The 21,209-nt window shown below is 41.8% G+C and overlaps 2 protein-coding genes across 8 annotated transcripts in view; one reads left to right on the forward strand and one right to left on the reverse strand.

The window, feature by feature from the left end:
• Window positions 1-511: 511 nt before the first annotated feature.
• c2orf76 (chromosome 2 open reading frame 76) lies at window positions 512-19,014 on the reverse strand. 5 transcript variants are annotated; one of them, XM_087148073.1, is made up of 7 exons: window positions 18,887-19,014; window positions 17,940-18,134; window positions 17,428-17,516; window positions 16,837-16,918; window positions 4,861-16,357; window positions 4,171-4,242; window positions 512-2,412 (listed from the first exon to the last, which is right to left on the reverse strand). In XM_087148073.1, exons 2-5 carry the CDS (start codon window positions 18,073-18,075, stop codon window positions 16,281-16,283), a joined length of 384 nt encoding a protein of 127 aa, XP_087004199.1. In that variant the 5' UTR covers window positions 18,076-18,134; window positions 18,887-19,014; the 3' UTR covers window positions 512-2,412; window positions 4,171-4,242; window positions 4,861-16,280. The 5 variants fall into 5 exon arrangements, with proteins under 5 accessions (XP_087004199.1, XP_022080082.1, XP_087004198.1 ...); XM_022224390.2 differs by having other exon boundaries at window positions 4,171-4,247; XM_087148072.1 differs by lacking the exon at window positions 4,861-16,357 and having other exon boundaries at window positions 4,171-4,247.
• A 201-nt stretch (window positions 19,015-19,215) lies between these two features.
• The window catches only part of LOC110973333 (SWI/SNF-related matrix-associated actin-dependent regulator of chromatin subfamily D member 1-like), a 102,294-nt gene continuing 100,300 nt past the window's right edge, over window positions 19,216-21,209 (forward strand). For 2 of the 3 annotated variants that reach the window (XM_022224046.2, XM_087148054.1), the window contains exon 1: window positions 19,226-19,352. In XM_022224046.2, the coding sequence (XP_022079738.1) occupies window positions 19,254-19,352 (99 nt within the window). In that variant the 5' untranslated portion in view covers window positions 19,226-19,253. Of the gene's footprint in view, window positions 19,353-21,209 lie in introns of all 3 variants that reach the window. The other variant, XM_022224047.2, reaches the window with a different exon arrangement.

The raw sequence follows: 21,209 nt of genomic DNA on the forward strand, positions 1-21,209 counted from the left end.
GCCAAAATTGGTCTGGATTTTCAAAACAACGAGTGTTTGCTTATGTTTTACCACTTCAGCACTTGACAGAGCTTGGTACTTAAAAAAGGCACCCAGTGGACCGCAGCAGGGTAGAGACTGCCCAATTTGGGCAGATCTTGGCTCCTGACCTAGCTTCTGTTTCCTCCACTTGTGATAACAGTCTAATCCGGGGACCACTTGTCTCTGGTTTGTTGGCGGTCGGGGCAGCCAAGGGCCAGAGCCCCTCAAGTGGAAAGGGGCTGGCCGGCCCGGATGTAGCGGATCGCTTGGGGTACTGAGTGATCGTTTCTTAAAGGCAGGCATTCCTGTAATGATTGCGGTCGGGCCTGATTGTTTTATGGCAACTTGTTCCTGAGGAGGACATGTGCTGTGATAGAAGAATGAGGGTGAGGGAAGGGGGACGGGGCAAGCAACTGGTCTTGGGAGAATCATTATAGGCTACGTACATGTACATGCAGCGAGGATTTGGGCAAAGACAGTTTCAGTGGTGTAGTTTCCTGACAACTTTGTGAGAGAAATACATCTTTATTAACAATCAGTGAAAATACAAAGCATTATTATCAGAATTTTTCTTTAAGCTTGATAAGATTTTGCTAACCAAAATCAGGCACGCGCTGCAAATTTGTCTGCATTGTGAGGTCAGTTTAGCTTTCGGCAATCCATTTCTAAACCACAAGTAGGCTCTGTTTCGATAATGGTTTACATTCTTACCCCATGCTTTAAGTTCCCATACCAAGCTGTTGCGGCTGTCCCAACAATTATTTATTCCTTGATTGATTCTTAACTCTTCTTCTTTGACACATGTCCTCACAGTAACCCCCAGCAATGACATTTGTCATTGCCTGCCATACTCGTTACCGTCTCTCGCCACTGTCATTACCATACCATTTTCCTTCACCCCATGGGGTGCAAATAACAACAATGACGATTGTTAACGTAAACACGATATCTGTGGGAGGCAACAGTAAACCAATTAGTGTAGTGCTCTTCAAGTTTTTAGGAAGCAGACTTGCTGTATGCCATTTCGTGAGGAGGGTGTATCGACTGAACTCTTGAAAATGTTAAGGGGCAGTACTCCTGATCAAAAAAAGTTTGACTTCAGGAATTTAGTAGGCAACTTCAAGGGAATCATTTCAGGCCAATTCACTTCACTATTTATGTCCAACTATAACTTACAGTCGTTCCTTTTATAGGTTAACACAGACTTGTTCAAAGTCATGATTTAAAAAAAAAAATTAAGTTTTTTTTAAAATGTGGTGGTTGCTGTTTACAGTCACATGAGGAATTTGAATGTTTCTGACAGCCAATAAAGGATCCTATTTCCACTTTACTTAATTATGAAAAAGCTTGAAACAAAAGAAAAACACCTCCTATCGGTGCCGAATGCCATTACTACAAAAAGACTTACACATTAGTTTTGATACAGCATTTCAGACAACATTGTGCAGACTGCCCAAAACGTGAACGCTGTTTAAGTCATCATGAGCTCCACCTAATCAAGTTTCTCATTCCATACCAAGGTAAATGGCACATGGTGAAGGAAGGAAAATCAGACAAGGGGGAGGGGGCGGTACATGTAGCTTCATGACTCACTGTGACATTTACAAAGCCTCCTTCAGTACCACAACCCACAAGTTAGACAATGGCGACCTGCGGCTAGAAAGAATCTGTGACTAAGAAAGAGTGCGGAGAAGTTGAGCCAGCGATGGCTGAACGTTGAAAGAAAGAGAAGAAAAAAAAATCAATGCAACGTTTCTCTTGGGGCCCATATACACTTGGTTAGTGTTAGGCCTCAGGGGAAACAGAACTGTCAAAAGCTAACTACAATCACAGATGTTTTTGGTGTATACGGTAATTAGTGACATTGTTGATTCAAGTCAGGTGGTGATGGCAACTTATATCCTGTCGAAACATCACGCACGTGCATACATGTCTCAATCTTTTTTTTTTAAGATGAGTTCAGGGGGTTTGGGCGGTTTGGAGTGTTCAAGACCATCAGTTTGGAAGACTAGACTTTTGATAAATGTTAAGGATGTTGAATTTTTGGGCAGAAATGGAGAGGACTCCGAGGTGTATCGGGGGGGGAGGTAATATTCCACATTTTCATTCATTGATCATGCCTGGAATTGTTTCTTTGGAGTTAAGAGTCCATCCTCTTCTACACCTTAACTTCTGTTTTTCAAATCTCTCTCCTCCCCCGCTCAAAAAAAAAATGTTTCAGCACTTAGAAAATACTGCCAGCCTTTGACGAAACTTGGTCCGAAATCCATTCTTGATCTGAGTCATCCTAGGCACCCAAAATCTCATTTCTCAACCTGGTTGATTTTTCTCTGGTGTTTGGGACCAAGTTCAGTATCTGGGTCTTATGTGGCCTGGTCTTCGTCACGTCAACTGGAATAGATGAAAAACATTCAGAAATAAATCTGGGCTTTGCCAGACCGGTAGAAAGACGGGAAGAGAAATGGAAGAACCACCTGTCATAATTTAAAGCAGTCTGTCCTGCAGACTTCAACAATTTCCTCATCAGTTGTTATCGCCGTACTGTCATATGGGCATTAGACATGTATATCTCATGAAACACTGAGTGGCACATTTAACCAACTGGGTTCATGGGTCCCCCCTGGGATGGGAACAGCCGAGTGCATTACTTCCTGAAATGTTCACAATTGCAGTTAAATCTCCCAAGGGCACGAGTGCTCGGGGTCACTTTCATGAAGCTGTTAAGGAAGCGCAGTGGCACATCCTTAATAGGTAAGTTGGTAAAAGTGAGATGCTTCTCCACAGGCAAGAGTTTTTATTGCTGTTGCTTTTTTATGGCTTTTCAGGAGATTCAACGAAGGGCACGTTTGGTGTGGTGTCAACTGAACTGTGCTTCAAAACGCATTAACTAATTAGCATTAGCATGTGGTAGAAACCTATCACCATGCACAGGCATAATCCATTCATAGCATCTGGTGAGTATAATACCGTAATTAAATCCTTAGACAAACACATTGCAAAACACATGCGATTCTCTGGCGTGTGTGCCCATTCGGCCTGTTCATCGATGCACCATGTCATGCGGATGCTGTACATCATATTCAGCTGCAAACTTCATGCAACGGCCGATTCAGCTGAACATTTTTGGAACGTGCATCATGTGCACACGGTGAGAGAAATCTCATAAGTCTGAGAAACTTCAGATGCGTACGCAGTTGCAGCATCTGCTTTGAGAGCGTGTGTGTAAATTGCTTCTTTACAATACTAGCATGTATCGCACTCAGGCGTACATGTGAGGCTCACGTTCCAAGCTGTTTAGGGGGCATGGCTAAATCACCAGTGGCAGTCGACCTATTGTTCTTGATCGATGCCCTGTTGATTTTATTTATCACATCATTGCAGCTTGTTCAGCAAGATTTCTGCTACACAGCTCTGGGTTATATACATGTAGATCCCGAATGCAGAGCTACATTCAGGATAGTTGAAGGACCCACTGTTATCTGCAAGGGGGAAGTGTGGTCCGTCAATACGCCCCTCGGTTTAGAAACATGCTTTGCCTTGTGAACTCTTCTTTTCAGAGAAATTTCTCATTTTGGCTCTCAACTTGAGCGGCAATGGTTCCACAGATCATGACCCAGCGCTATCAGTGTACGGCACGTTTGTGTCGCTGAGTATCACATAACATGCCCTCTGGGTACTCACGAGTTTTCAGGTGCTTTGGGGGGGAAAGTGCCCAATATCCTGCCAGTTACTGTGTTGGCCAACTGGGCGGAAATTACTGAACATGACTGGCGCATGAATGTACCGGTACCTAACAATATCAAGTCATGAACATATCTGCCAACCAGAACTTCACACACTGCCCATAAACATCAACAGGTTATTAAGTTATTCGGTTTTAACCCGGGTGAGAGAATGGTACAGTAGGTGAAAAGCAGTTAAAAAGAACTGCTCTATTTTTTCTTTCCACAGTTTGAATATACATGTACATGTGACACCTGTCTGTTCTTTGTGGTTATTAGCTTTGTACAAGGATTTCTTCCACTTTCTACAAATAGTTTCTCTTTGGGGGAATTGGGGTTGGCAGTAATGTGCAAGCATGTGTTAATCAGTTCCGTATTACATCAGTTTCCAACCTGAATGCATGATTGACACAGGAATAATCCTTACTTCGCTGTCATCCACTTTGGTTGGGTTCCATTGACAAGCCATCATGCAAGTAGCATATTGGCAGCCGTGGTTCTGCTCTAGACAATTTCAGGAGAAAGAAACATTGACATTTATTGCCTATTTCCAAAACATGACCCGAGGTGATAAAGTCCTTAACTGGTAGGGCCTGGAAGGTCTATTCACTGCCAAAAAAGATAACGAAGACACGCCAGGAAATTCAGTTGTATCTAGCAATTGTAACATTACCCCAGTTATTTTACTTTCAGTAAAATGTTCCCAACTTTTGGAAAGAATTTGCCTAGAAGTTAATAAGCAGCTGATACTCTGCCAACTTGGGTAATAACTGTTTTCTTTATTTTTTTTTAATCTAGTTCCCCAGGAACAGAAAAGTAAAAACTCTGTCAGAACCACACAGTCAGCAGAATGTGGTGCTTTTTGTCAAGTGTTTGACAACAGCCATCCAAAACTGATTATGCTCGTGCCCTGCCTCAACGGACAAAACAATCCACAACAAAATTAAGAAACCGAGTCTCAAGTTGCTACCTCAACTAAACTCATGGCTGTCTGAACTTCTTGGGAGGCCTAAAAAGTGTGTGCTGATACAATAATCACAGCAGTCCCGTTGGGGGTTATTTTATAAAATGTGTGGGAAATAAAAAGCACCTTGCAACAATCCAGTCGCAGTCTTACCCAAGTTTGGAGTATTAGAATTCGGACAAATCACTGGAGTTGCACTGGAACAAATTGAAGTTGTCACAACCCAGACTAAGTTGGTCACAGCATCATTAACGGGAGTCATTTACCCGAGGGCGACATAGCTTGTGGTGCGTGTAGCATGAAGGCGAGGCGAAGGCATCACGGCAAAAGTGAACGGCCCAGTCATGAACTCGGCAGGACAGCATGTGCACATGCATGTTGCTGGTGGTAACATACATTGTAAATCAGTTTTCACATATAAGCTGTTTATTAATCCATGAGTCCAGGTGAAAAGTCTGGATAATCCATTTATGTTACACACAGGTCTCCTATCCAGCATGTTTGGGGACAGCTAATTTCCCAGACTTGGATGAATTATTGAGGTAGGCGATAGTGAAACATTCACAACTTTTGCAAATCCGCATGATACTGAACTCAGGCCGACTTCGGGTGCGTCATTTATAGGCTAGCCTGCTCCAGCAGGCTGTCTTGTTTGGAACACGACAAAGGGGGGCGCTCTATTTGCATACTTTTCGGCAGGAAGATGCGATTTTCTTCACATAAAGGCCCAAGTTGTGACAAAACTGAAAAAAAAAAAGACACAGATAAAGCGAACCCTGGCCTTTCATTATATAGGTTTACCTTTAAAACAAGACATCATGAAATTTCCGTTTAATCAACCGTCATCCAAATCTTGCATATTCAAGCACTTCACAAATTTATCGTAAGAAATGACTAATTAACTTGATTCAAAGAATGTAACTTCAAAAGTTGTTGACAAACAACAGTTCTGTTACTTCCTCTCATTCTACTGCAGCACAGAAATTCACAACACACTCTTCTGTGTTCAAGTGTATCAACATTTATTCACATTCTGGATAAATTCCCCAAATCACTAAGTGCACCGTGAGGTTATTTTTTTGACACAAATGGAATGGAGATTTCAAAGGGTGGTCTAATCCTAGCATTGAAGTTTGCCTCGTTTAGATATGTGGCTTTACCTTTTTATTTGGTTTATAGAAGGGGTTTCATTTTCATTGCATCTTGTCAGGATATAAACTTTTTAAAAGTTGTTTTGTTTACTTATTTACAGGTGTCTTATACATCATCACAGCAATGCTCATGTCGTGAACAAATTTCCCCTCAAATCAGATGTTGTGTTTCCTCTGTGTGTGTATTTAGTAAACATGGACGATGTTCTTCAGTTCCACAAAATCAAACTTTCAACAAATTTCATCATAATCCAGAACACAAATCAAAGAATTGAAAGAAAAAAAAAAGTTCTCAGTCTCCAAGAACACAGCTTGAGCCAACAGAGCTTCTCCATCTGGTAACACCTATGCAGATCCCATTTTACGAGCCTCTTCAAAGAACTATTTCAAAGCACCAATTTACCTAATAATGGGCCAATACTTACACCACCCACCCAACGAGTCAGGCACCGAACACGTAAAACTGACTGCAAATTTTACCAGATTGACATTTACTACTTCCCGACAATAAAAAAAAGGTGAAACCACTTCTAAACTTTGGAGATTACCCTGAAGGTAGAAAGCATTTCCTTTTTCTTGAGGAAAGGGCAGACTGACCTTGGCACAAACGGGACGTTGGCCACCTGTGTTGGCAATTTTTTTTTTCACCATGATGTCCATTTTCTATCTGGTACTCACATTTGTGGACTAAATAAATGTCTTGAAAATTATTAAACAGCATTTGATTGTAAAAGTGTGAGGTTAAATGTTAGAAAGGCTGGAATGCATGCGGCAGGAAATAATGTGCCATGTCTACACTCCCCAACCCTTGAAGAGTAGGGTTTGTGGGCCGCAGAAGTGTGGTACCACGGTCTACAGATGGGAAGTCACAAACACGATCAGGGTCATGAATGGAAAGCTGGTTGCTGAGAGTGCGGTGTAATAGTGTCCCTGAGCAGGCTATATTACCCCTTTCAGAGGGTCTCCTCTCCTGGAAATGAGTACCATTTCCTGCTTAGCATGTGCCATGTCCCAAAACAGGGTACTGGTATTTCTAATAACTCTTCTGTGTCTCCCTCCACCAAGAAGTGGGTACAAGCTTATGGGCAGCTTGCCCTGTGTTGTGTCCCTGAGAAGGATGTTTTACCCCTTTCAGTGTCTCCATGCAGGAAGAACTAGGTTTTTCATTAAGACTGTTTTCTTGCAAATGTTACAAAACTTGCTTCATTTCTGAAACTGTAAAACATTCAGACACCTTTGAGATATAACCAGTACAAGCCCCCCCCCTCCCCATGCTGGGTCAACAGCCTGCCGAAGTTTGAGTGAAAAGCAAAAACATGAAAAGAGAACTTTTTATCCTTGCCCTTACTATGAAGTCTTGACTGCCCAGTCAGGCAAGGGTACAATGTACTCAAACGACCCATTTATGGTGACTTCTACACCAAGGATATCGCACCACCCTGCCGAAAAAAAAATATATGTCTCAAGACTGATAAAACAACACAGCCAGATCTGTAAGCCTCCGTAATCACCAATGGGCACTCCTCCCCCCTCCGCCCTCCCCTGGGAGCCCTTAAAACAAATTGCCGGTAAACGGCACTCAACTCAGGGCACATGCAAAATACTAAGCTCCCAGACAGAAAAATATACAGGTGACGAGTGAGGCCACTTCCCAGCTGGACTTTCACTGCATTGAATGCCACTATGTAGTGGCGATGAATAAGTCACGAAAGGCACGTACATGTACATGTGTGTCACATAGGGGGGAAAAAGTCACAGGTTTTTGGGCCAAATCAGAGTGATAAACTACGGTGTGTCATGCATTGCGTGTTATGTCTGCACAACCAACTCTTCTGAGGCTCAGCCTTCACTTGAGAAATGCTCACCCAGTGTGCAAAAACTGGTGTGAAAGTAAAAGATGAAAGATAGGAGCAGGTGTAACGAAACTGAAGAGAAAAATGACTCCTAAAAGATGAATGAACAGGCAATGGGACAAGGGCTAGTCTTGATAAGTGGAAAAGGAACAATAAATGTAATATTATGCCTTCCTCAACTGTGTTCCACACAGCTGAGGGGGGGAACTCCAAATGTGTGTACATGTATTTGGGGGAGAGGATTGAAGGAACAGTGTCCCCTTGGCATCCATCAACAATCCTGGCCAAAATGGTCGGGACGCCTTGCAATAAGCATACCCTCCCTGGCTGGCCAACTCTCCCCCCCCCCACATCAATGCTGTTATTTGGAGCTGAAGTACAGACTATGCAATGAGAAACAACATGGAGAGGGGGGGGAGGGGCCCAATGAGATTTGGCTGGGATGATAGCAGTTTGATGCACGTAACATTACTGCCTTTTTAAAGGCACCCATGATCTTTAGAAAAGACAAATAAGTTGATGTCTCACAAACTGGGCGCAGTATTAGTCAGAAGATGCACACATGTGAGCAACACATCCTTATGTTCTCTTCAACATGACGAGGAGTGGGAGGGAGGGGCTTATGAAAGGAGGGTGGAGGAGGAGCCTATTTGAACTGAAAATTGAACACAAGACAAAACTGTGCTCATTGACCATTATGCATTTCAAGATGGTTATTTGTTCATTCTCGAAAAGTCCATCTTGTAATGAAGGAGGCAACTATGCGTAAACAGCTATCCAATCTGTCCACACGAGGGTTGTCGATATACAATGCGGTTATTTGCCCATTGGCACATATGTCGACACATCGAGCGCACACCAAAGACGAGGATTTGTTCCAGAGCGGACACCCAGACGGTCCAAATCCTGCTGCGATATTGGGTTTCGCACCCAGACTTACTTAGAGCATTCACCCGCGAAATATGCCGCCGGCGCGCTCTGCAACCTGGGAAAACTTCGTGGGAATTGCACAATAAGTAGACAAGATAGAATAAGAAGGGTTTGCTCAGGATTGCAGGGAGGTGTGCCAGGCCAGGATGGCGAGTGATATCTTCTCATCTATAAGCAAAACCATTTTGTTGGTAAAATGAGGCCACTAAGATCTAGGTCAACCTGCTTCCAGCGGCATGCAACCCAAAGATCTCCTGTTACTTTCGTCATGATTTGTGAATTTCCAACTACGCTAGTCGTGATCTATTGATTTGGCAATGAAGAGTCGACTGAATTAAGCAACATGGTACACTTACATGTAAAAGTAATCTATGTACATGTATCTTCCTACCTGACATCCTGAAACCACATCATATTACAAACTGAAAAAGAACCTTGCACTAAAATCACAACAAAAATTAAATTGTTAGATCAGGGGATCAAAGAAGCTCAACAGGAAACCCTATTAAACCCTTACAAACCTACTGTCAGATTCTACAGCTTTGCCAAAAATATGTAAGCATGTAGTTCAAATCACTTTTTCCCAATTTGGAGTAAAGATGTGTTTGTAAAAATTCTTCACACAATTTTCCAACAAACTATTGAACTCTACTTATCTTAATGGTGCAGCAATTTTCAAAATTCCTGACATAATTTTGGCCTTCATTTAAATGACCTCAATTGACAGAGCTTACATATACTATGTACATGTATCTGCAATCCACACGATATGTGTTATGGGTTGACACTAGTGCATAATAACATGGCACAGAGAAATATGTGAGGGGGAAGATCCCCCAATCCAAGGAGGGTGGGGTCAGCCAGATATCATAGGGATACAAGAATATGAACAATCCACGCAAACTTTCCATCTGGTTGTATATGACTACACGCCCTCAACTGTCACCCCGTGCAAGGTTGAAGACATGGGATATCCCTCCCCCCCAAAAAAAAGTGGTTTGCCTCCTCCCCCACCAGAGAAAATCTTAGTGGCATCCATGATTGTGGATTGGTAGAAAAGTGGAAAATCCCTCTCTAGTCAAACATGGAATGCACATTTGTAATCTCCTTCCAATTCCTTTCAACTTCATTTTGAAAAAAAAGAAGAAAAGTTGTAAGCTGAAGATCACCTTGTGGGGATACTTTTTGTAAAACAGCAGTAAATTATTATTCAATAAAGATTTATATTGTTGTCCCAAAGTCTCATATTTCTTCAAGAGAGAGATCTTAGCGTATTTCAAGCTTGTCAAGTTCAGCCCAAAGGTCAATCGGTGACACTTGTATGGCATGTTTACATTAACAAAGTATGCAACAAAAATGACAAGGAATTGAGAGAACAAGTTTGAGAGAACTTTCTTCTGAGTTTTCACTTATTAGTTTTCAACTTGACAGGACACATGAAAGTGAGAAACATAGTCGAAACGGGGGAAAACTGCTTTCCTGGAGAGAGACACTGAAGACTTTTAATCTCATCCCTTTGAGGCAATTCCAGAATGAATTTGTGAGTTGTGGTTTGACATTTTCATGACTTATGAAGCTTCAGCAGGCTGTTATTTGGCACAACAAATCACTGGCATTTGTCCATGCGGTTGGTAACATGCCAACATACCAGAAAATTTCAACAACCAAAATAAAACCACTATCTACCCTCACATGTGATAAGCTAATAGACAGGTAATGTAGAAGTAATGGCAGTCTGAAGATTGTTCCATTTTGAAAAAAAAAAAAAGCAAATAGATAGTTCAGAATTTTACATAAGCTGCTCATATGAGCTAGAGGGCTGCTGAAAGTAATGAATGATTACAGTGTAATGGCTTTCATGATTTCAGGAAACAGTACTGCCACAAGGTATTAACTTTACGTGTTTGCACTGTGGATTCAGAAATTCTCCCACAGGGAACTGCCTGAGGCAAGGGGCTAATCACCCCTCTGTCATAGACACTTGATTTCCGATTCAAATCCCTGGGAGCTCCCAGAGAGCTGGGGAGCAATGTCTGTGCATTGGCAGTGGCTTCCTAATCTCTCTTGACAAATGGGTGGTGGGGAGGGAATTTCATGTGCTCCCCTGTTGGGGGTCACGAAAACTGTGTTCTCCCCGAACCGTGTCTCGGGGTCGGGCCACTAGGACTGGGTCAGTCACCCTTTCATCGAGTTGGTGGTGGTTTGGGGGAAGGTGGGTGTGCATGTGTGAATTGGATGCGGAATTTTTTTTTCAAACTGCGTCATGACTTTCGGGGGTGGGAAGTGGGGGTGGGTAGGATTGAGATAACAGCCAACGAGATGGCCTTGGGATTGGTTTAGGGGCCTGGGGGTGTTGGGGGGAGGTACTGGTCCGGAGGCCAGTCACCCTGGCCTTGGCTGTGGATACCTAAGGGAACAGGAAGTCATGGTCTAGGGTCAAGCCAAACTGGGCTAATATGCAGCAGCGGTCACTTCTGTAATGGTTAAGGAAAGGCGGGGTTGGGAGGAGGATGTGGCATAAGGTGCTGCTGACACAGGGAGTCCAATAGCTATTGGAACTGCATCTTGAGACCAACAACACTCAACGTATGAGGTCTTCGATCAAGCAAAAAAGAAGACGAGATGCTAAGGCCGTTTTCCAATACTGCACCATTAAAACCCACCTCCACTCTCCCTATGGCCACTCCCCTACTGCCAGAAATAATCCTAGCCAAGCCAGTACACTGCACAGATTTAATTCATCACACCTTGTATTCTACCTTAAATGAAAGCCTCCAAAAAGGAAAACTAGATCTAATTGTGTCATAAACTGACTCTACCCACAGCGCTGCTAATGAGAGAAATTTCTGTGTGAGGTGAAATAGCTTAAAGCCAACAGAGCATGGTTTTCCTTTGCCAAAGTGCGATGTCAATTCTAGTGGCTCTTTTAGCTTGATGGCAACCTGAAACATAGAGAAAGGTTCCTTGCTCTATCCTGCCTGGAACACAGCCATCTTGAAGTTCAACAGGCATGCATTCCCCACCCCTCTGCCACTCTGTCCTTGAGCACCTGAGCAGGAAAGAACTGACTTGCGCACGGGAAACCGCAGGTAAGTTGGGGGAAACTTGAGTCTGTCTGGGATCCCCCCTCCCTACCTGAAACTGAACAGCCGGGGGGTCAACAAAACTATGCCAACATGGGTGAGGGGAAGGAGGGGCCAAATTGGGAGGACAGAGGGGCGCTGGGGGACTGAAATATGATACTCTGGCCAAGACTTGCTATATCATGGGTCTGGGGAGGTCGGCTGAAACTGTGTCAGGTGAGCTTTTCTTGAAGAATTTACAACTGATCACAAAAGTGGTGAAGAAAAAGAAAAAGCTGCAGAGAACTGACCATTTAGTGATCTGCATAAGGAAGAAAATAATGTTTGGTAAAGCAGTACATGAACATTTCTGCCCAGTTAAGAACTAGAGTTTGAATAAAGATTGATGATGCTGGATTTTTTTGGTTGATCCTAGTTAGAAATGCCCCATCAAGTACATGTAAACCATAGCCATCTTGATCTAAGAACCAGTTTCATATTTTCTGTTACAATAATTTTCATCTAATACAAAAAATTGAATTCAGGCATCTTTTTATAATTGAGGGTTTTTCGAATTCAGTGTATTTTTAGAATTCTATCTTGCTAGTGTGTGGCAAATTGTTTCCTCAATGGAGGATTCCGGATTGTTAAGGTTCATAAAAATTAACAAGTTTACAAGCACTTGGAAATTTTAAATCGTAACATCTGTTTGGAATTTTGTGGAAAGAGTTCCAATCAAATACTTGTGCCAAACTGGCTGGCAGCCAAATCTAGGTGAGGGCCAACTTTTGCAACTGAGCAGCATCAGCGATAATAACCGGTGGGCTTTGGGCAGGAACTCTGGATGGCGCTGCTCAGCTCATGCATATGCCTATGGAAAGTAGCCGAAACCACTGGCCAGAGATTTCTATAGGCACATGAGTTACATGTATTTCAAGCTGTAGCCATGACTTGTATGAAACCATACTTATGACAGGATGGACTTGTTTGCAAACATTAGGCCCTTACTGTAAATAAATAATACTCACTGTTCTTGACATAAGTTTCAGCTGAATGAGCACAAATGTGTAGCATAAACTCGGGTACAGAGGAGGAATGACACTCTTTAATTCCTGTTCTACAATTTTTACAGAGTTGGAGCACATGGCTCTCATATTGGTTCAAGCAAAATTTCCACTGAAGAAAAAGTATGACTCACTCTAAAGGTTAAAATACAAAATGAAATTTGTGAAGAAAGTTAAGAATGCTGCGTTCCTGGTTTGTAATGCTCACGCTGCACTAGCTTTTCAAACAAACGAACAACCCGACAAACAAACAGACAAACACACAAACAAAAACCCACTGCATATAATAACGCCAGGCTAATATGACCAATGGTATAAGTCTTGTTCCTTATCACAGAAAAGATCAACTGAAAATTCAGACACAATCCACGCTACCAGGTAAAATCTTCCAGTCCATGTCTGGTTTTCAACACTTTGATGCCATTCCCAACACCCCCCGCAGCAAGAAGGGGCAGGATTAACAAAATTATTGCTTGGAAACAAAACTTAGCTTAGTTTAGGAAGCTACGTCAATGATCTGAACAATGGGATTAGGTGTTACCGCTGTGACCGACAAGACCAAAGGTGCAAACTCTGTGCTCGTGGCTCTGCTCTCTGGACCTCAAAGGTGGTTCTAACTTTTCATCAATTACCTGTTTTAGGTTATAAACTCCAGAAGTCGTTGGCACCACGGTGGAAAAAAAATCATGGCCAGCAATAACTCTCTTCACAAACATTTCAAACGGGAGTCAGTTGTGTTTACAAGAGGCAAGAGATGAATGCATTCTGGGGCAGAAGGGAGAGGGGTGAAATAGTGCAATGCCAATTTTTATCCCTGAGTGGTTCTGAAGTTGGCAGACAAGAAAGCATTTCATTTTCCACTTTGGTTTCACCGTATCACGAACTGGGCTCATCTACGAAACAAAATGCGACCAGCCGTATCAGGCAACTAATTCTGCTGTTTCAGTGAGACACAAATGTGTATCACGCTTTATCTTCATTCCGTAACACAGACATCCGACGAGGAAATTGAAGGCATTGAAATAGTTGGTATCCCAACAACAAAGAGCAAGATAACTCAGTTGATCAACTGTCTTTACTATATTTAAGGGATTAGTGGTTCAAATCCTGTTCTTGTTCATCTCTGACTCTGCATTTAGTGCAAAAAAGTGCACTTCTCAGGATAACTTGTTTCGCTGGCTATGGAGATTAAAGGTAAGACGATGTCAAAGTGAGAGGAATGCCAGGGAGGCTGATTTTGGAAGTCTTACCAACTCAAAGGGGCGGGATGCTTTTCAAATTGAATATCCTAGACGAGGGGTTACGGAGAAATAGGATGTCTTGAACCCAGGCATCTGGGGCTGGTTATACTGAACTTCAGGCACAGAAAAGGATTGGCTCTTTAAAGTCAGGTTCGATATTGCTAGCAGCTTCAAAATAGCTGCTCAGCAGAATTGAGTAGAAAGTGAAATTGATGGGGCACCAGCCACAAGCACGCAATACATGACAATCTGAATTAGCTAGCACCCTACACTCGCCGAGCAAATACATGCTTGCTCAGGAAATCTGTCTGCTTAGCAGTTGAGATCTAAGGTCTCTCGTCTATCTCCACTTCCATAAGCAGAAATTGACCTAATTCCTTAGTAGTTGCAACTAGTATGCAGAGTAAGAAACTTTGGCGGGAAGCCTACTACTGCTAAGAAAACATTTTCTCTGCTAAGCACATTTTGTGCACAGTTGCTTTATTAAATTGTTAAGAAGCTTTAAGAACAATGTAAACTTAGTGAAGCAAATATACGTGTAAATGTATGCTTTGTGATTTTGTTGGACTGGTAACTTGCTTTCTTGCCAACTAAAATGCTTCCACACTGTATCGGTATGCTTTAAGTATCTAAATCACAGATTAAGGAAAACCTGCTCTATGCTCAAATCATATGAATAACATAAGCTGTTTAGAGTGCAGACTAGTTACAGTATGTGAGTGCTTTGAAGTTTGGTGAAATTTCTTCAAGGAGATTTCCATGTCAAAAAAAAAGAGGAAAAAAAAAAGAGGAGGGCATGGCTTTCTGGGATGAAAACCCAAAACATGAACTGTTGGAATGTAAAGATATGAAATCATAGGAAGGTGAGGACGGACGGATAGGCACATCTGGGGATGAAAGGTGTTAGTTGCTCTATCCTGACAAAACATGGGCAGTCACGAATAACAACAGTTTACAGACCCCATGGGAACCTGACTCAGAAATGTTCCACCCACATCCTCCCCTTTTTTAATCCAGGGTGAATTAAACATTGGGTTGGGAGAAGGTTTGTGAGACCTGTGACTGGAAATCTTTCCCCTCGCTTGGACCATTCCTCGATCTCGATTTTTGAAGTTGAGTTTCTGGTTGTAATTCCATACATGAAACATTCTTGCTTTGCTGTCTGTCTGACTCAAATGAGAAAATGATGGCATCTGTAGACTCTTTTCCAGCAGTTTTTCAACCTTGGGAGTAACTCAATTAGTTATCAGGCTTTAAAATGTTTCTTTTAAATTCTGGTGAAAAATTTGAATATCTTTATTCTGCTCTGCTCCCCAATCATGTAAACAAACAAACTAGGTGTCAGAAACTGGAGAGAAAGTGGACGGGCAGGTTTACAAAAATAATGCCCTTGAAAATTCAAGTCTTTCATTCAATAAATATGACTTTCTATAAGACAAATTCTAGTTTAAACTTTACTGACACATTTCATAAGTCTCTTTTCCATGACTGATTAATAGTTGAGTGTAGAATAATTCGTAGGCATGCATTGTCTTTCCGTGTAAATAACTGTGGCCTGTACCAAAGCTATCACTTAATTTTAAAAGCTAAATTCACTACCAGAGCATAAATTTGTTTTGACCCACTGGCCTAATTTAGTCACAGGGTCACAATGCTTTTTTATTTCTACACAGAAACAGCTGCTATTTACATTACTGCGGGGCCAAAATATGGCGAGGGAGATCAGTTTCAACAAGCGATTCCTTTTCCCAAGTCTGATCCACTGACCGTACTCATACTTGACCGATTGCCGCAGCGACAGAGTGACATTTGATAAATCCACCGATTATCGCGTCATTCACGCCATATTTGAAATCCCTGTCTGTGAGGTTTTATAAAAAGCCTGGGGGGAGAGTTGGAGGGGTTTGGGGGAGGTTGCGGGATTAACGGACCCTATGACAGAGAAGTGCTCTCGCACGTTCATCAGCGGACAGTGCCCTTTGAATGCAAGGAGGAAAAACTTTCAGGGAAATGATAAGTTCATCACCTTGAATAAGTGATATAACAATATATCTACATGTAGCTATGCAGTGCCAAACTTTTTAATGAGTCTTTCATGATACAATCATTGCCCATAGTTTGATACCGATGCAAACATCAGTACTATTGAGCAAGGCACTGAGGACTGCCTTGCAGTGAGACTTAATGTAAACACATACCTTTTGGCAATTTTTATTTTAAATGTCAAAGTACCGATAGTTATAATATCAACAACAGGGAGGACAGCAAGTGCCTACCAAGAGATTACAGGATTCTCCTTGTATTTCTCGTAGTCCTTCCAGTTGAAAAAAGACAACTCTGTTTCAGACTCTAAAGAGTAAACACCCAAAAAAGGTAACCATTACTCAATTTGAAATACCTAAAATGATGTGTGAACCAGGTAAGGGGAATTCTGGGAAAAATGTCAAAAGGGCTCAGCTCAAGCAAGTCAAGTGAGGATGTAGAAAGTCAAGCCTTACACATATGGCATGATGGACAAGCAATGTACTTGCATAGAGGGTTTGCATGATTGCTATTTTGCAGGCCAGTGCTTTTGTTCTAAAGGGTTTGCACAAGAGAGGTTTCCCTGTGGAACAAACAACTGCCCTGCAACATGGCTACCATGCAAAGCCTCTATATGAATGTGCATGAAGCTGCAAGGGGTACACAGCCTATGACTTTGGGCTCACTGGCATCAGAGATGACATGGAAAAACTTAAGATAAGGCAATCTTGGGGGACAGGTAGTTCTGTAACTGTTACCATCCGAGGGCAAAAGGTTTCAAATGAACAAGTTTAAACAGTACCTACCAACATTGGATTCCAAGAGAGTTGCTCCATCTTTGAGTATTAATTCATCATCTTTCTCAGTGTTGATTGCTGGATCACTTGTCTGGGAATGGTTCAAGAGATTTGTTATTTAATTTCCAAATATCTGACCGGCTCCAAATTTAAGTCCAATGATTGCTTAATGACAAAACAAGCTATGATTCTAGTATTTGAGTTGCCAAAAGAGTGAAGTTTTCCACTGGAAATGTTATGATTCTTTTTCATGGCCCCGAATCAAATAAAGATATGCAAGAAATTGCCACCTACAAAAAACATGCGTTTAATATCAATATTTGAAGTTTGTGGGCATAATGATTTTGAGGGATGCAAAAAGTCACATAATGATTGGGACTGAATGCAGCATTATCTTCACACAAACAACAGTGATTCAAAAAAGATGTGACTCGATGGAACTTTCAAATACAAGACTTTAAAACTTTCATGGTTCTGACAGAAGTCAAAGAAAGAGGTAAGCATACAAATCAGCTAATAAGGGGAAAAGTTACATATACATGCCTATCAGCAATACCCAGTTAAGCATTCCATACTGGAAGACATCAGAGAGTAGCTTACCTTGGCCCCAAATTTCTTGTGCTGGATCTTGAGCGTGTCATAGTCGTATGTTTTAAAGGGAGGAGGAAGTCCCGATCTTGTCTTGATGTCTGTTTTGTAATAAATGGGGAAAAAAACACAATAATCAAACTATTTTATATGAAAGTGTATCCTCAGTAGAGAGCACAACTCACAAGATGCACAGATCTGCGTAGAGCATACAGTAATTATACTGTCAACATCGGCCAACCCTCTGTAAAACTGCTGTATCCACTCAGCTGTTTCAACTCACTTGTATCCCTGTTGAGCGTGATCAGTTGATCAGCATGTTCGTGCTGTGGTATCCACCAATCCTGTATGCAATTTCTGACTTTACTTCCCTTTTGCAAAACAATCTTCCACAACCATGAATTAGAAAGAAAAGGCGACCAGCGGAATTATCGGTCAATTGTGCAATAAGACTGACAGACTGTGCAAAGATCGAGCGATTGCAACCACCTTTGCCGTCAACAAGTAGGCACACTTATACTAACCTGTTTTGACAAATTCAATTAACTGTTTCACCGTCATGTTCAATGAGATGTCCTTGTACACGACATGTTTGATATTGCGATGCTCAAAGGATCTGATGAGACGCACAGTGAGAATGACTGGTGACTCTGTTGCCATGGTAACTGAAATATTACACAAGTCTTCGGCATATTCTCATTTTTTAAGGTCTGTGGAATCTGAGGAGAAAATGGAAAATACTTTAAACTTAGGGCAAGCAAAATGTCCTACAATTTTGTTTAGGGTCTTGACTCATAAACATTGAACATATGGTGGACTGAATCAGTAGATCAGACATATGGTGTTGAGCAATGATGCAGTTAGAAAGAAAAGATGATCAGCTGATGAGGGAAATTATACTGACATATTTTGCAAAGAGACTGATCGTTCACTGATCTACAGATTGCACAATCCAATCCAATACCAATCATGCCCTGCAGATCTACTGATCACAAACCAAGGTTACGATTTGTGTGAAACAAAGGGCCTGATTGTTTCATGCAGATTCGGATCGCGATCAGTGGTCCAACGTTGGTTCACTGATGCCAGAACCCACCTCAGATAGCACGAACCAGCTTGAGGATCACTGATCAAGATACAGATCCGCATTAAACCATGTAAACAGACAGGGCTCAAATTTCAAACAGGCCCACTGTCATGACTGTGACTGTCCTGAGACATGAGTAAGACTGTCATGGCTGTCAATATCATGACTGAGATTGTCATGACCAGGATGACTCACTCAGCATGCTCAGGTATGAGTTTGACTGTCGTGTTAGCGACAGTGCGAGTACGGGCCACTTCAATCATGTCTCACGCATCTGCGCATGGGAGAGTACTTTTAGTAATTAAAACTGCACATAACAGACAAACGTTCCACTTGTACGCTATCCTAGATCTAGGATTTAAACAACTAAGCCTTGAAACATACTCAAACAATAAGCCTTAGCTCAAAAAGAAGCCCGTGTACGTGTGTGCTTGGCATGCAGACGACAGTTCATTCGGAAGTCCTTTTTCGCAAAGGCCGATGGGACGGACATGACCGTGAGAAGTTTGGTCGGTCTTGAAGTTTTAGAGGGGAAGAATTAATAATAAATTTCTACAAGTCGAAAATGTTAACATAAAAGTTATTTTAAATATTTTTGTTAAATTTTAGTAATTAATAATAGCCTTACATATTTAAAGCAAATAAGCTTATTCGAGCCCTAGCTAACACAGACTTTGTAGATTTTACTTGCACTATGTTTTTACCTTAATCTTTTTGGTACAGTCCACGCCAATTTATTTTACAGTTCAAGATGGCGTCGCACCCGTACATGTCGCCTGCTGGTCAACAGCAAAGATTTCCTGCTCCAAACCAGCCAGTTATGAGGAGTTATCTCCAGGGAAGTTATCCGGTAAGTGCCATTGAACCTTTACTTACTGTGTTTTGAATTTCTCTTTTGCGTTTGTGACTTTAGGGGGACGTTAGTCTTGTGTTTGTGTACAATCTTACAATGCGCTCCACTTCGAAATGCGCAGCGAGACAGCGCGGGACAAAGGCGGAACGTTCATTATAATTGGATCAGTTTCGTGAATTTTTGAGCTCTCACAAAACAAGCAGAAGTGGACAATACTGCGTATATGTACTACTACAATGCCTAGTACGAAAGTAAGTGTCGATGTGATAGCCCTGTTTTTCGGTCTTTGTGTGCCACTGAAAGTGGTCAACTTTTCTTTTCATTTCCCATCCAGTTACTTAGGCCCCCCATGCGCGAATTCATAAAATTTTGAAGTTGGTACAATGGTAGGCTAATTGCAGAATACCCTGCCACTCACATGACTTAAAAATGGGAAGATGGTAACATGGGAACAGGTCGGGGTACCTTGGACAGCAACTCCCACCATAAGCCTTATCGCAAATACTGCATGGGTGATTTTGCACGATGGTAGAAAGGCATTGTGGGAAGGAAAAATTGGCAATGTTTGCTCCTTTTTCCTTCCCACAATGCCTTTCTACCATTGTGTAAAATCACCCATACAGTATTTGCGATGAGGCTTATGGACAACTCGTACCATCAACTCAACATAATTGTACTGATATGAACTCGTACCTTTGCTGAGTGGCACCTTAGACAACTCGTACCTCCAGTAAAGACAACTTGTACCTGGCTTCACAGAAATCAGAGCTTGCTCAGAGCTTATTAATAGTGCAATCAACTTGAACAATAATTTGGTTTCTTAGTCATGGTTTGTCACCTAATTTGCCGTTTTGGCTGCCTTGCCTACAGGCCAGTACAATGACATTAATGTGAGGCATGTTGATGTCAGTGCATGTGTGTGCACGGGCAGGCGACTGACGCTTGTCTATGTAGCCGGCCGTCGCTGTGTGCAATTTGGAATCTTCACTGTTGCGTTGAACAGCAGTGTGACTAATTTTTCGAAATTCTGTACGAGGAGGCCTGTTGTAAAATATTTTTGCCCTGAACTTTGTATTGTCACTTGCTGCCGTCAATCAGTTTAGAGCAGCTTGATTTATTCTTATACAATTTATTTTTTGCAGCTCACCGTGTTGATGGAGTGATGTCATGTTTTCATTTAGTTCAAAATTTATAAAGTAATGTCATTTGTAACTTGTCCTCCCCCAAACTATAATTTTAATAAAGCAACTTACCCCTGCCCAAAAAAATTTTAAAAGGAGACCAGAAACATTTCCAAAAGAAATGTCGATATCAAGTCATTCAAAATTGTAAAATGGAAAAAGAAGACAAAAAGCGATTTATTTTTAAGATACAGCCTCTCAATGCTCGAGTTGTCTATTTAGAGTCAAGTTTGTTAAAGGCCGGGTTGTTGAACATCCGTCATGTAACCTGACGGCATTAACGTTCGCAGTAGGCACTATGCAGAAAATCATGCTGTTGCTTGAGATCTCTCTGGGAGATTTAAGAAGATTTTTCCTTTATGTGTTTGTCAAATCTGATCTTAAACATGCTAAAAAGGAAAAGCAAGAAAGTTACAACTGAATTGCGAACATGAAGGTACGAGTGGACTTAACTCAAGGTATGAATTATTGAAGGTACGAGTTGTTCAAGGTACGAGTTGCTCCTTGGTATGAGATGTCCAAGGTACGAGTTGCTCCTTGGTACAAGTTGTCCAAGGTTTGAGTCATCCAAGGTACGAATCACCCAAGGTACGAGTTGACTTGAAAGCGGTAAGACATGTAAGACTGTGCCCCTTTGAATCACTGGCTACTTGTATGAGATGGACTTGTAATG

This window comes from Acanthaster planci, linkage group LG17 (genome assembly GCF_054643075.1).
Source record: "Acanthaster planci isolate LZ-2023a linkage group LG17, COTS_SCS, whole genome shotgun sequence".
NCBI lineage: Eukaryota > Metazoa > Echinodermata > Asteroidea > Valvatida > Acanthasteridae > Acanthaster > Acanthaster planci.